General features: G+C 41.6%; 1 protein-coding gene across 1 annotated transcript in view; it reads right to left on the bottom strand.

Moving 5' to 3' along the window:
* Window positions 1–14268, bottom strand: part of prkg2 (protein kinase cGMP-dependent 2) — a 45144-nt gene that overhangs the window by 25119 nt on the left and 5757 nt on the right. Inside the window, exon 3 of the mRNA XM_034092070.2 lies at window positions 7985–8151. Coding sequence (XP_033947961.1) covers window positions 7985–8151 — 167 coding nt within the window. The remainder of the gene's footprint in view (window positions 1–7984; window positions 8152–14268) is intronic.

Below are 14268 nucleotides of genomic sequence, written 5' to 3'. Positions count from 1 at the left end.
TATATATTTTTTTAATGAAAAATCAATAACATTTCGTAAAACAAAAAAACGACAACAAATGTACGAATTTCCATGCACCTTTATTCCTGAATTACCAATCTTTTTTTCAGTTTTCTGTTTATAATGTTTATAATGTTCGACTTCTCATATGAATTCTTGAATGAATACTTCAGCCTTTTACTGAATCAGCTGATTCCTGCCTGCTGTTTAAAAAACTCTGTTTTGCTGGGGTGAGTATTAAATACTTATTTGCAAGTAGGCCTACTGAAAACTTCATTTGCAACCATGACATATCTGATTGCGTCACAGTTGAGTGAGTTACACGTCCTTGTCCAGGGTGAGACATCTAAAAACAGAACAGCATAACAAACGGGACATCTTGGGCCTTTCTTATTTCTCTAATTTCCCCTCCTCGACTCCTCGAATCCTCGGTCCTCCGGTAGTGACCCGGAAATGGTTTTCGGCGCGCCATGTTGAAGGACATCTAATTTCTCTAAATGCACATTGAGGACCGAGGATTGAGCGTCGGAGAGGCTCTCTGGAGGAGCTATAATCGAGGATACATTGATAGTCTTTCTAGTTGCGTATTTTTCATAGTCTTATATTTCAACAGTTTTACGACAAACTATGACTTTTTTGACATGGAAATTATTTTTGAAGATTGACTAACATCATATGTGTAATTCATGGCACAATTCAAACAGGATCGAAAGATACGTTTTCTCTCGCCATTGACTTCAATACATAATTTTTCCGAAAATAAGGTCCCATGAGGTCCACCGGAAAGGGAGGGACTTCGCCTCTCTATAGACAGATGTATCGGGGGCGTGTACATTGAGGACCCATTGTTGACTTACCAGGAAATAAACATTTTGATCGCCTCTTCTGTCGTTTACATTCATATTTTGCTATATCTGCCTCCATAGGATCACTTTGACGCACATTCAGTACTCGTATGTGAGGTTGTGGGTAAGATGCAAAGTGACGCGAGCAAAGTGACGCGAGCAAAGTGACGCGAGCAAAGCGACGCGAACAAAGCGACCTCGCGAGCAAAGCGACCTCGCGAGCAAAGCGACCTCGCGAGCAAAGCGACCTCGCGAGCAAAGCTCCCACAATGCAGTTCGGCAAAGTGTGACGTCAACCCATTCAAAATGAATGGGCAGAAGCGTTGAAGCTTCAACGCACGCCACCGTGTGGACGGGCCGTTACAGGAAGGTATCGAAAATTACAAAGTAGGTGACTGTGTGGATGCCTGTTCAAAACATTGCAAACATGAATAAATCATTTAAATTATATATTTGGGTCCGACTTTCATTTTTACATAGTTCTTAATGTGATAGTAGCTTTGATAGCTGTCTATACCTTCAGACAGCCTAAAAGTAAAACTCAAGTTGTTTATTCACAGCCCGAAAGGAGCATCGAGATGACTGGATAATCTGTGACAAGTTGTGATCAGCTCCGATTAAATTGTGATATAAAAGCTGTAGCTATTCTCCAGCGAGCAAGTTTTTTTATCAACCCTCCGGTATTCGATTGGACTACGCAAATTAGTAATTCGAGACAAAAATGTCCACTGCAAAAGACTTTGATAAAAACATTATATTAAAAGGTTTTTTTCACAACTTTTTTTTTGGGTTCAATCTTTCAAGCAACTTCCGCCCTAATAGAAAATACCAAGAATGTAATCATTTTCAGGATTTTAACTCTTTAAATACCATTTTGAATACATGAAACCGCTGTTTTTTATCATGATGAAAACAGAGAAAAGTTATTTTCCATAAAATACATATCTGGGGACTGGCTCTTTTTTTTATAACAGTCTTAGATATGTCAAAGATTAGCAACAAAATTGATTTGTTTGCATTATTAGTTTTTGCACAAAATCAGATTAAACAAAAAACTCACACATTAGTAATTCGGGACAAAAATGTCCACTTCCAAAAACTGCTCTAAAATAACAACAGATTAATATTTTTTTAAACTCTTTGGGGTTAAATCTTTCAATCAACTTCAGTCCTGGTCAAAAATAGCACAAATGAAAAACAAAACGCCATGAGAGCACACTTACTCCTGTCTCATTCTCACACACAATCACTCACACACATAACACATCCAGACACACAAACACACAACATTTCTCAGCTGATACCACTCTTCCACATCCATACCAACACACCTACATCATATTAGTTGCATACATGTATTCCAATGGCTGGTAGGGCCCCATTACACACAGGGACGCCCCTCCCTACAGGCAAATCACGCAGGCTGCATGGGGCCCCACCTTGCGCAGGGGGCCACGCCCAGAGGGCCTCAGCTGCTGTGCTCAGTTCTCTGCCCACCCCCCGCTGACACGCGAGAGTGAGAGGTGACAAGGGGAGCATGTCTGTAACCCGACACCGTTGCAATTAATCGACATCTGACCAATCACGGCTTTGATACGGCCACTAGTGCAGGTGAAGAGATGTCGGTGAAAAGACAGTTTCAGTCCAGGGCAAGCTAGAGGGGAAAAAAACAAAACTTGAAGAAACTAGAGCATCACTCGAAGGTGGGTTATTGTATGAGTCAAATGTACAACTTGCGAATGTTGTATAAGACAAATTGCCAATTGCCATATTAAAACATCAGCTGCAATTCACAACATGAAGAAGGCAGTCTCTGCATAGCATATAGGCTAATGGAGATGGAGTTATTTCCAGCATTCTTTATTTAACATTCATTCAAGTATGTTATGCCTTGTATCTGCTAATGTACAGGAGGAAGAGAGATAAACTGTCTGTCTAGTTGGCTTACATAACAGTTAAAGTTTACAGCCTAAAAAACATGGAGCATTTTTTCCCCTTTTATTCATTTTATTCAGTCAATTTACACATTTCATGGTGATGCTCAGCCTCTCCCCTTAACTCCTAACAGTCATCATCATGTCAACCATAACACAGAGAAATACTGATATAAATGTGTGTGTAGTTGTTGATACATTGCTGACAGAGGGAACTACATTTGAATACAAATTTAAGAAATATCAGTTTTTGAGCATGTCATAAGCATGTTTTGTCTTGACTATATTACAACTATATTATAATAAAATAATATAGTATTTATATTATTGAATTGATCATGATTATGATTATTATTATTAGTAGAAGTAGTATATTTGTATTAATTATATTTTAATCTTTTTGAGGCTAGTATTTGGCAGGAAATGCAGACGTATTCACCTGTAAACGCATACTGAATGACAAACATGCACATTTACCATTTACCTCACTGTATAAAAAAGTAACTGTGTTGATAATAATAATAAAAAGGCATTATATTTGCAAAGTAGCCTACTTTGTTTCCAACATTATTTTGTTCACTCCTGTCGGTTGGGGGGAAGGGGGCCTCATCTCACAATGTTGCTTGGGGCCCCAAGTTGGCCAGGGGCGGCCCTGATTATACAACAGGCCCAGAAACCAAGAAATTACAAGCATGTAAGCAATGGTAAAATGTCACATCTAGTGATATACAGTAAAAAGGACAAATTGAACTATTTTCCTCCAATAAAACCCTGACATTACAAAATGCATGATTATATACCGGTATGGCGGAGAGATCAAAAGATGTGGTTATAATGGGAGTGGACGGGACATTTTTGTCCGTGAGTGGCTAATGTGAAAAAAGCTGACCCCCCCAACATTTATTATATGGAAAATAACTGCCTTTTTGTGCATGTTTTTCATAGAAAATGCAAATTCATGTTTTCAAACTGGCAGTTAAAAGGTTAAAATCCTGAACATAATTTAACATTTGGTATTTTTGACCAGGACTGAAGTTGATTGAAAGATTTAACCCCAAAAAGTTTTTAAAAATATTAATCTGTTGTCATTTTAGAGCAGTTTTTGGAAGTGGTCATTTTTGTCCCGAATGACTAATGTGTGAGTTTTTTGTTTAATCTGATTTTGTGCAAAAACTAATAATCAACCAAAATCAATGTCGTTGCTAATCTTTGACATATCCAAGACTGTGATAAAAAAAGCCGACCCCCCCAACATCTATTATATGGAAAATAACTGCCTTTTTGTGCATGTTTTTCATAGAAAACGCAAATTCATGGTTTCAAACTGGCAGTTAAAGGGTTAAAATCATGAATATCATTTTACATTTTGTATTTTTGATCAGGACTGAAGTTTATTGAAAGATTTAACCCCAAATATTAATCTGCAGTTTTTGGAAGTGGACATTTTTTTCCCGAGTTTTTTCAATTTTGTTGCTAATCTTTGACATATCCAAGACTGTTGTCCCCAGATATGTATTTTATGGAAAATAACTAATTTTCTCTGTTTTCATCATGAAAGAAAATAGCGGTTTCATGTATTCAAAATGGCATTTAAAGAGTTAAAATCCTGAAAATTATTACATTCTTGGTATTTTTTATTAGGGCGGAAGTTGCTTTAAAGATTGAACCCAAAAAAGTTGTGAGAAAAACCTTTTAATATAATGTTTTTATCAAAGTCTTTTGCAGTGGACATTTTTGTCTCGAATGGTCAATAATTTGTTACACAGTGAATTAAAGACCGATTCGAAAAATAGAAATTGGAAATCCAAAATAGATCGAGAAAATAGCCTTGTTACAAAAAATCAGGCCATTGGCACCAACACAACCAAAGTTATTGCAAAATGAAAAGTGAAAAATTACCCATGGACAAAAACGTCCACAGTGATACCGGAGGGTTAAATACCTGTATCCCTCTCATCACAACAAGACTCTACACTGTGCAGGAAAACAAATTCAATGCATGAAAATAACCTTGATGCATAGCTTGGAATGAAACAAACAAACTATCTTCCATGGTTAATACTGATATATCACAGTAACGGTAAACGACGGAAAAGTAAGTCCAGCGAGGCACAAGTTGAATCCATATAATACGGTAGTTCTATTATGCCTTTAAGCCTATACGTTAACCCATAAGAACCCGGACCCATTTCTACTTTTGGGAAAATTAAGGGGAACGTAATTTAGACTAAATAGACCAACTAGAACACATTTCTGACAAGTAACCCCCCCTAGTGTCAGTAACCCCCCCTAGTGTCAAATATCTGCGTTAACTTAATTAACGAGGATGATTTTTTGGTTTACATTTGTTTGAACATACTTTGAATTGAGGAATAAAGAATATATTAACTAAATATAATTTAATCAGCTTAATTAACTTGTTGTGATGAGAGGGATACGGGTATTTCATAAAAAACTTGCTCGCTGGAGAATAGCTACAGAACTTATATCACAATTTAATCGGAGCTGATCACAACTTGTCATCTCGATGCTGCTTTCGGCTGTGAATAAATAACTTGTGTTTGTGTGTCTGAAGGTATATACAGCTATCAAAGCTACTATACATCACATTAAGAACGATGTACAAATGAAAGTCGGACACAAATATATAATTTGAATGATTTATTCAAGTTTGCAATGTTTTGAACAGGCATCCACACAGTCACTTACTTTGTAATGTTCGATACCTCCCTGTAAGCGTCACGATATCGACATCTCACCCACAACCTCACATTCGAGTACTGAATGTGCATCAAAGTGATCCTAGGCAGATATAGCAAAAGATGAATGTAAACGACAGACGAGGCGATAGAAATTTTTATTTCCTGGTAAGTCAACAATGGGTCCTCAATGTACACGCCCCCGATACATCTAAAAATAATAGAATGACGCCAGTTGCCACGACTCTAGTTAAACTGTAACACCGGCAAGTGAAACCTAACTTTGACTCTTGTCATAATTCTCCCCTTTTATCAGGTATGCACTAGATAGTACAAAAACATAGCAAATCGGGCCAAACTATAACATAACATGTGTAAAGAGTGTTTTAAAGCGGTTGTGTGAAATATTGAGTGTGTTATTATATGTTTTATCAGCTTGGGCTGATGTGTGTGATAGCCGAGAATGTGTTTAGTAACGTCTCCATGGTTACATAAACAAACACTGCGTAGCGCGCTTGCCGCCATCTTGTGTATTGTGTATGCACACAGTTATATGTAATATGTTGTCTTTATCTTTTAGTTAAATAATTATGTGAGGGTTTTGCTATTTTGTCAATTATATTATCTTATCAATGATATTGTGGTAATTAAGGAGTGTCATGATTGAAATACAGTGTTGATAGACAAGTGTATGTACTCTTACAAGAGGCTTTGTGAATGTACTATTGAAAGGTGTTGTATTTGTTGACTCACTCGAGTAAAGTACCAGCAAGTGAAACCTAACTTTGACTCTTGTCATAATTCTCCCCTTTTATCAAGGGCATAGCATATGCAATACGTTAAGGGGTAGAACATCACTAAGTGGTTGACCAATCATAACAGAACTAGGCTCTGGTTTCAGACAGAGGGTGAAAAGAGGTGCCGCAGCACAAGCAGTATGAGAAAAGTAAAGAGCTTTTTGAACATAAAGCATAAGTCACAGTGGAGGCACAAAATACTGATATGAACCTGTAAATGAGCATTATAGGGCCCCTTGACTGGATGATTAAATTAAAATCGACTTTTTGTTCTTTCCTGTTAAGAGTTGATAAACCAGAGGAATTTGTACATCTACCAAGAATACTTTTCACAGGCCAAAATAATTATATAATCTGCATTTTTCAAAGAATAACATTAGGCTAACCTCTCAGACTGACATAACGTGTTTGATGCAAAAGAAAGCTTGCTTGATGAAGGGCTGCTGTTCGCTTTGATTTGATTGGCTCGTGGTCAAAGAAGCTGAACATATTTGAGAAAGTGCCAAGACCAAAAAAGTCATCTGAAAAAGCTACATGCCGTTGTGGCAGGTGACTTGGCTTTTCCTACCAAAATCGTTTTTTCTTTGTTAATTTCTGACACTCTAGCGCTGCAGTCAGCACTATTCCAACTCAATAATTGGCCACTTAAAATCTAGTCAAATGTAAGATGATACACACATTTGGAAGTATCAACATAGGGAATAGACGAAAAAAAAATCCCTGTTTAAATCACAATTTTCTTCTTTCATTTTCAGGATTGTTAGTAACAGAAGGGAATACGTGACAATTACACCAGATGTAGCTCCAACAAATGTTGCATGCTGGTGTTTGATCAAATAAATGTCATATAAGACAGAAAAAAGTCAATATTTGGCTATCGATTTACATCAGGTTGTACATTTTCAAATCTGCTCTAATATTCTCCCCTCTTTCAGCTTGGATACAATTATTTTTGCAACGAATCCAAACTCTACGGTGGCCAACAGGGGCAAACGCGCTTCAATGGCCCAAAACAATTCCATTTGGAAAATACACTGCCGTTTCCAAAATGATGCAAACATCTTGTCACACTTGACAACACATGCACAGTATTTAGAAAACATTCGCCAACTTGACGAAACATGCAAAGGGTTCGCACTGCATAAACCAAACAATTCACCGTCACACGCTGCAAGAAACTCAACAGAAACCACGGGAGACAAAAAAAAATGGATCCACAAAGCGGAGACTGGAGCTTGTTCGGGCATCATAAAGTTGGCCAACTGTAACTGTTGTTGGAAAGTTTCCTAAAATGTAAGTTTTATTGGGATTGTAGCCTTTGCAATTAATTCACATGCACAAAAACCTATATAACGTATGATTTCAGAAATTGTGTTCAGAAAAATGGTGACATCTACTAGATTTTGTACACTATTCACCTATAGTGTCTTTCCTTATTGTAAAACTGAGATGTGCCAAGAGGATAGGGGCCCTAATCATTTTGCAGGACTTTCTACATGATGTGCTTGTTTTTCAATATGTTGTGGCAGATGAAGAGCCAACAGGTTTTAATTCATTTGATTACCACCCAGCAAGCAGAAAATGAACTCATCAGTCAAATCACCTGCTTGCTTCTTATTGGTCATTGCCTGTCAGCCACTTCAGGCCACGGACAGGAAGAGTGAAGTACCTTATTTATTTATAGCATTAGAAAACTAGTTTGGACGTACCTGCCAGAACAAACAGATGGTTCCCAGGCTCTCCCTGCTTGATGACGTACTCTCCCTGCTGGTAGGTGCGCTCGTACATACACTCCACCATGTCTTTGATCTGCTGCAGCTCCAGCCTCTTCAGATACTGGTTCTTGTTCAGGGCGTCCGTCAGCACCCTCTTTACACTGTCACCGACAACAACAGAGGAAGAGTTCGAAATGTGAGCTTTTACTGTGAAAATAAGTGGAGTTTTTTTAATGTTGCTAAGGTCAGTTTCCTTTTGTTTTTAGATTTGTTGTTTTGCCTTTTTTTGTCCCTTAGGCAAGACCATAAACTGTATATTGGATTTAGTCATTTTGTTGTCAGCCATTGATTTGTGGACCAAGGTTTTGAAGCCTTAGCTTCAGGCCATTTCAGGCAACCTAAACACAATTAACTTTGAATAACTGAAAACACACTGTAAAGGGGTAAAGTTGTCAGATGAAAATCAGACAACACACAAACCTGGCAAAACAATGAACACTAGCAATCAGAAGGTAGCCACGTCCTAAACTATAACCTTCATTTATACAGTATTTGCACGGCAGTGTTAAACTGTGTGCTTTGTATTCATAATATTTCGAGCAGAAAGGACACGGTTTGGGGTTTGACACATTTGTTAACCCTTTGAAGTTTTGAGTTTTGGGCAATTGAACTATAACACCAAACTATAACAAGTTTAAACGATTGGGGGAAAAAAACTGTAACTAAAGGACAGTTCTCTCACCACAGCCATGTGGTGTGTTCCTGGGCCCACTGAGCCACCAGGACACCCGCATCCACATTACTCACATGTTTTAGTCTGAGTGATAAATACTTCTAGTGTCTCCTGTGAAAAGATGACTATTTGCAACCTCTGGGCTCCTTCCGACGATGAATCAAGTAAAACAGAGAAAACATAAAAATCATTATGAGCTGTCAAAGTTCACCGCTTCACATTTTAACAGCTGCAGTGAGAAAAAGACATCAGTTCCTTTGGGGAGTTGTAAAGGGAAAAGGTTAAGAGCCATGGTTGAATGTAAACTATAGATCATGAGACCGCGTCGCTGCTGGAGGTGGGTGGTCTGTTTATCCACCTTATCGTGTGTAATAAATTATCACTTTAGGCTTCATAAAAGCAGAGCAGATGACATCCAGTCCTTTGTTTTGAACATTCTCCCCTCCCACCTGGCTGTGTCATTACTCTGCGTCTGAGTCTGCAACATGTTACATTATCATTCACAGAAGATGAGTCTTCTGTTTCAAAGGGCCATTCTGCAGGAGGGTACCAGACCTGCCTCATTTACATTAGTTTTGGTTATATAATACATGCTGGGCTTATTAGCCACACATGTTTTAAACATGAGGATCAGGTTGAGAGGGGTGGACTCTGCATACTCACATTTATTCACTGCAGAGCACTGTATTCGTGTTGTACAATATGAACAACACTGTGACAAAAGACCATCTGACTTTCATGTCTGAAGATCGAAGAAGACTGCTCTCTGGAAATAACCTTTTGTGTTGTTTTTTGTATTATTGTGATATTAACTGTATGTGCACTAAGGGTACATAGCGGGTTCATCAATTTAATCTGCTGATGTTGTCTAGTTTGAAGATAGACAACTAGTTAATCGATTGGCATATAAAATGTCAGGAAATAGTGAAACATTTCATACCTTTTGTTAAAAGTCAAAGTTGATGTCTTTACATTGATTTTTGTGTCTGTCCAAGACTTTAAGATGTTAACTTTAATATGATAGGTCGACAGGTGCAAACGTACTAGAACGGTCCCAAAGATTTCTGTTCAAATTAAAAACACAAATGTGCCAAACACATGCAGAAACATCTTCACCATTTAGAAAAACTCAACCTCTTGAAAAAACATGTGCAGCGTTTACCCAAACTGCTGAATAAAGGACACGCAGCAAATACGAAAGCTGCAGGAAGCTCAAGACACAATGGACACTAAAAAGGGATGCACACTGGAGCGCTTGTTGGCGTTCAGGGATTACAAAGTTGGCCAGCTGTCACTGTTGATGGAAAGTTATCTATAGGTTACTTACGTAACCCCAGTTCTCAGAGTAACATGAAGTGAGATGTCTCACTATGGGATGCGCCTCAACGCGTATGCAAACAGAAGCATCAATCTCATTATTGGCTGGTGATCTTGACGTCAACATCAGGGAATCCACCCACCCTTTAAGTAGCTTGCGCTACGACGCAGCGTCATTCAAAATAAGCACCTCTTCTCGCTTCGCCTTAGCAAGAAGGGCCGTCTGGTGAGACATCTCACTTCATGTTACTCTGAGACTGGGGTTACGTAAGTAACCTATAGTTCTCATTCATAACACTCCGTTCGATGTCTCACTATGGGATATTGAAACTCCCGTATTGCTAGACATGCTTATCTCGAAAATCACCAAAACAACCAGAACTTAACAGGTAGAACTCTGTCTCAACACGGGACCCAGCACTGCGCGGGCCACACTTGGAGCAGAGACATCTAGCCTGTAAAAGCGGACAAAAGTGAGCTGCTGCACAAATGTCTTGGATGGAAACACCCTTGAACAAAGCCCAGGATGTAGCCAGTCCACGAGTAGAATGAGCCCGCAGGCCCGTTGGTGCCTGCAAACCCTGACTCGTATAAGCCAGAGCAATCGCTTCCACAATCCAGTGGGAGAGCCGTTGCCTGGTAACGGGCTTGCCCTTCTGAGGGTTAGCCCAGGATACAAAGAGTTGGTCATTACAACAAAACTCTTTTGACCTGTCCATATAGATGCGTAAAGCACGAACTGGACACAGCAAATTCTGCCGCTGTTCCTCAGAGGAACACAGCGGCGGAGGAAATGCCACAATGTCAATGGGGGTACATGAGCCAACCACCTTAGGTATAAAGGCAGGGTTGGGCTTCAGCAACACTCTCGTTTGCCCCGGGGCAAACTGAGTGCATGAAGGATGTACAGAGAGCGCATGAATGTCACTGACTCGCTTGGCAGATGCCAGAGCCAGTAACAGCACTGTCTTCAGTGACAAGTGTTTCATGTCAGCTTCTTCCAGGGGTTCAAATGGAGGTCGAGTGAGCCCATCTAAAACCACTGCCAAGTCCCATAAGGGCACCAGTGACCTGGAAACAGGGAGGAGCCTGCGAGCCCTTTTCATAAAACGCCAGACCAAAGGATGTTGGCTAGCCGTCTTTCCCTCAAAGCCCACATGGCATGCAGCAATAGCAGCCAGGTACACCTTGATCGTAGAGAAAGCTCTGTGTTTATCCTGTAGAAATTATAAAATCACCCCGACAGGACATTGAAAAGAGATGTGTCCTTTTTGAAGGCACCACTCCTCAAACACCCTCTCCTATCCGTTTTTGCGCTTAAGACCTTCCTTTTTGATAAAGCTTATAGTTAGGGCTGATTAGATTCAGCCCCTAGTTTTGCTGATATAGGCTTTTGTCGGGGGACATCTTACTTCTTCCTTCTCTCTGTCTATACCTGTGTACTCTCATGTTCCGATTAACCCAGCTTCCCCAAATGTCTTTCTTTTTGGTGTCTATATACGCCGGGATCCGGAATCATGGATGATCCTGCGGTCCTGTGTCCTGGATCGCGAGCTCTGGATCGCGAGTCGTGGCTGTGGTCCTGGATCATCGGTCCTGGATGGATATCCTCGTGGATTCATCTTCCTATTATACACACATGTATTTCCAAACATTTGGACTACCTATGTTGCAAATGTATTATCTTTTCAATTTACACAAGGCATCTATTGCACGTCTGTCCGTCCTGGGAGAGGGATCCCTCCTCTGTTGCTCTCCCTGAGGTTTCTCCCATTTTTCCCTTTAAACTGTGGGTTTTCTCAGGAAGTTTTTCCTTGTACGATGTGAGGGTCTAAGGACAGAGGGTGTCGTATTGTCATACTGATATTCTGTACACACTGTGAAGACCACTGAGACAAATGTAACATTTGTGATATTGGGCTATATAAATAAACATTGATTGATTGATTGACTTACAGTCATAGAGAGACCTGGTGGAGGAAGCTCTTGCACTCTGAATAGTGTTTATCACCTTCTGAGGGAGCCCCACTGTATTCAGATTGTACCGCTCACGGGTCAGGCCCATAGTGCCAAGCACTCTGGGTGTGGGTGAAAGATCGCCCCCCCGCCTGAGACAGTATGTCCCTGTGTAGTGGGAGCTGCCATGGCTGCCCGCACAGCAGCTGATATATCTCCGCCAGCCAGTACATTGCAGGCCATTGCGGAGCTATCAGGATAAGTGTGTGGCGTTGTTCTCTCACACTGGCCAGAGTTGGGGGTATCAGAGCCAGGGGTGGGAACGCGTACAGAAGGACCGGAGGCCAAACGTGCGCGAGCGCGTCCACGCCTAACGGTGCGTTTAAATCGCGCATTGAAAAGAACAGCTGACATTGAGAGTTTTCTTTTGATGCCAACAGATCCACCGCGGCTCAGCCGTAATGCACCCACAGCTGACTCACAATCATTGGATGTAGAGTCCAGTCTGCATATAGTGGTGCACCTCTGGACAGCAGATCCGCCCCGAGGTTCATCACTCCTGGTACGTGCGTCGCTCTCAGAGAGAGGAGACGTCCACAGCTCCAAAAGATCAGTTTGCGTGCCAGCATGTGTAACTGGAGAGAACGCAAACCCCCTTGGCGGTTCATATACGATATTGTGGTCGTGTTGTCTGTCCTCACGAGAACATGATGTCCTCTGAGAAAAGGCAGAAAGCGTTTCAGGGTGAGGAACACCGCTAAAAGCTCCAGATAATTTATGTGTGACCGTTGGAGGTCTCTGCTCCAGAGACCCCTCACAGGTCGACCTTCGTATATATCCCCCCAGCCCGTCAGACATGCGTCTGTGGTGACCACCTTCCGCGATAGGACAGCACCCATACTAGAAAAGTCGGGTGTAGCCAGTGGCGCAGAGCCATTACGCATTTCATAGTGACCATCACTCTCCGCGCGCCATGACGCGCGGGCTCCAATCTGAGGGCAGCTACCCAGCGCTGAAACTCCCTCATGTGTAAGCGTCCCAGTCGTACCACCAGGATGGCTGACGCCATGAGCCCCAGCAACCGCAGACATGATCTGAAGAGAACATATTTGCGTGGCTGAAAATGAGCGAGGCAAGCCCTGAAGGCTTTCACTCTCTCCGCTGACAAACGGGCTGTAAAGGGCACCGAATTCAGGCGTAGGCCCAGGAAGAGTACAGTCTGGGCTGGAGACAACATGCTCTTTTCTGGGTTTATTACAAAACCCAGGTCGAGCAGGTGTTTTACGAGGACATTCGTCTGCGTAATAGCCTCTTGCTCCGACTGTGCGAGAAGGAGCCAATCGTCCAGATAAGTTGCCAGGCGAATACCCTGTTGTCTCAACGGGGCTATCGCGGCTTCCGTACACCGTACACACACTCGCAGGCTGAGAGACAGACCGAAGGGAAGTACTCTGTACTCGTAACAGACACCCTGAAAGGCGAACCTCAGATATTTCCTGTGTGGGTAATATACTGGGATGTGGAAATACGCATCTTTCAGGTCGACTGATGTGAACCAGTCGTTTTGGCGCACGAGACGCAACAGAGATGTGTGAGTGAGCATTCTGAATTTGTATCTTTTGAGATATTTGTTCAGAGCTCTCAAATCTAGTAGAGGCCGAATTCCGTTCCCTCCCCGTTTGGGAACGAGGAAATACTTCGGAATAAAAGCCGCTCTGACTCTGTTCGGCGGGTATTATCGATAGCCTTCTTTTCTAGCAGCGAGAAAATCTCTTGCTCTAGAATATGGGCCGACTCTCCCCGGGCCTGTGAATACAGAATGCCCGAGAAGTGAGGGGGGGTGACAGCGAATTGGAGCCTGTAGCCCCGTGTTACTGTCTTGAAAACCCAAGCAGAATCTGTGAGCATCCTCCACTTGTCGCTTCTCAAAGCGAGCGGAGATGTCACAGCTCTGTCGTCTGCCCTCAGTGTCTCTATTTGTTGTGTTATGGGGCCCTCTAGTGTCTGAACACGGTGGTACCCCAGGTTGACAACCCCGGCCGACACTGCGCATGCGCGTGGCGGTGGTGCCTTCACAAACCCGTCTATTGTCCGCCTTTTGAGAGAGGCCGTAGCTCCTCTCTCAAAAGAGGGGCAGACGACAGACTGTTTATTGTTTTTTTATTGTTTTTCTTTTCATTTTTATTGACTGCGCCTTTGGCTTCAAGCCTGGAAACGACAGTGGAAAATGATTTATTCTGAAACAACAATGATGACATGTGTTTGTGTAAAC

The sequence above is a fragment of the Pseudochaenichthys georgianus genome, chromosome 9, assembly GCF_902827115.2.
Source record: "Pseudochaenichthys georgianus chromosome 9, fPseGeo1.2, whole genome shotgun sequence".
Classification (NCBI taxonomy): Eukaryota; Metazoa; Chordata; class Actinopteri; order Perciformes; family Channichthyidae; genus Pseudochaenichthys; species Pseudochaenichthys georgianus.
The sequence above is the reverse complement of the archived record's forward strand: the minus strand, read 5'-3'. Positions and strand labels throughout refer to the sequence as shown.